Source organism: Populus euphratica, unplaced genomic scaffold (assembly GCF_000495115.2).
Source record: "Populus euphratica unplaced genomic scaffold, PopEup_1.0 scaffold210.1, whole genome shotgun sequence".
Lineage (NCBI taxonomy): Eukaryota > Viridiplantae > Streptophyta > Magnoliopsida > Malpighiales > Salicaceae > Populus > Populus euphratica.
In genome coordinates this window covers 354,145-356,090 of record NW_011500094.1, presented here as the reverse complement: position 1 = coordinate 356,090, position 1,946 = coordinate 354,145, and the positions used below count along the sequence as shown (strand labels likewise).

The 1,946-nt window shown below is 36.3% G+C and overlaps 1 protein-coding gene across 1 annotated transcript in view; it reads right to left on the bottom strand.

Moving 5' to 3' along the window:
* Nucleotides 1-359: 359 nt before the first annotated feature.
* The window catches only part of KAB1 (potassium channel beta subunit 1), a 3,541-nt gene continuing 1,954 nt past the window's right edge, over nt 360-1,946 (bottom strand). The window contains exons 4-6 of the mRNA XM_011003871.1: nt 1,673-1,816; nt 1,240-1,404; nt 360-807 (exon numbers count right to left, since the gene is read on the bottom strand). Coding sequence (XP_011002173.1) covers nt 694-807; nt 1,240-1,404; nt 1,673-1,816 — 423 coding nt within the window. The 3' untranslated portion in view covers nt 360-693. The remainder of the gene's footprint in view (nt 808-1,239; nt 1,405-1,672; nt 1,817-1,946) is intronic.

The following is a 1,946-nucleotide window of genomic DNA, read 5'->3' as shown; positions in this document are numbered from 1 at the left end:
CATCATTCATCAAGGCGAGAGCAAGATCGAAGGCAAGTTGCATCAATCTTTTGCCCCGTATCCCCCCAAACTGAGAACTTGTCATGGCTTCTTCCATCTCGAGGTTTTGTGGCTGCATATGTAATGCACACTTAAAGTTCTACTTGCAGGAACCTACTTCGTTGAATCAAGTTGCCACTGTTTGGCATAAAACTCACAAGTTTTGGCTCAGGTTCAATCAGGCTTGAGATTGTTGTCACAGGTTAACTTGACCGGAAGCACAAAAACTTCCTACAAAAACTGGGGCTCACAATGTAAGCAACAAGCTGCCGACCACGCTATTATTTGCCCCTTAATTATGTTTATATATATATATTGCATCATTTTAATCTGGTCATTGAAATTAAATTGAAGGGGAAAAAAGGAACAATTGAAAGAGCAAAATATAACATCCACACAAAACAGTACTGAAATCTCTTAAGACCACAAGTTCTTGCCAATTCTCATCAGTTCTCCACCCTCCAATCCAGCAACAAATGGAACCATTCCATGAACGAGAATCCAATGCGGATTTCGGATCAACAGAGAGAAAATAAATGTTAAAGTACATTATAATAACTAGTACCAAGCCAAAGGAATATAACTTCCAGACATGTTGATTTAGCTCCATGATGCACGCGCGCACAACGGAATGGTAACATCCAGATTCAGAGTTTACCTAAATGAATCTGGACGTTTCGGCTTGCTTTGAACAATAGCCTCAATCTTTTCCATCACAGCAGGAGTCAGTAATGGGATCACATCAACAGCTTTCATGTTTTCTTGAATCTACATTAAGAGGAAAGAATATAGAATTGGCAAAGTCACTAATAAAGCAATCATCTTGTACAATGCATGGATGATGAAAGTCCAAAGCACTTGGTATGTTTCATAAGTTGAGCATCTGGTGCTTCAACGCACCAACCATGCTTCTTTTTTTTTTTCTGACTTTATCCATGTCCAGTTAGCACATTATCCAGGTTAAGCATTATGTAATGAATTATAACAATAAATCAGCTGAAAAATAAATAAAGCCACGAAGCATAATAGAGAAATTCTTTTCTTGCATGTAAAACAGGATGAGCTTTCCCTCTTCAATGAAATTGACTGATAATCAGATAAACACAAATGAAAAATTGGAAAATTACTCAAATAAATGCACATGTTTCAAGAGATACAATTTTAAAGCTACGTTCCTAGGATCACTGTTTCCAAACAAACCTGAGATTCCTTTGTAGCACCAGTGATAACTGACGAGACATTTGGATTTGCAGCACACCATGCAATTGCAAGTTGAGATAAAGGCACGCCTAGTTCATCAGCAATCGGCTTCAATCCATTAACCTTCTTTAACACATCATCAACCAATGACCTGCTAGCGAGATTCTGGAAGCCATAATACACAGAATACACAGTTTAGAATTGTACCCAAAAAGATTAGATAAAAACAAAGAAGCATATTCATTAAGACAGTTGCTTCATTTTAAGATGAAAGTTAGACAGAGAGACATTATAATTTATGTGTACAAAATTTTGAAAATTAAGTTCTTATTTGGACATGTATCCAACTAATAAGTCTGTCATTATAGTTTAAGACAACACAAACCAACTAGAAAATTCAGTAATAAAATAACAAAAAGCAAACAAGTCTTACCTTGTAATTTTCCAAAGCAAATCGGCTATCAGAAGGTACATTTCCTTTGTTGTATTTTCCAGTGAGCACCCCAGATGCAAGTGGACTCCATGTGGTGAGACCAAGGCCATAGGTGGTATACAAAGGAACATACTCAGACTCAACCTATAGACATACATGATATAATCAAATCATGTTGAAAGCCTGATTTAACTCATAAAATGTGTGTGAATTCACAAACAGCAAAATTAAGTTTGTATACATTATAAGCAATAGCCATTAAAGTCAAATAATC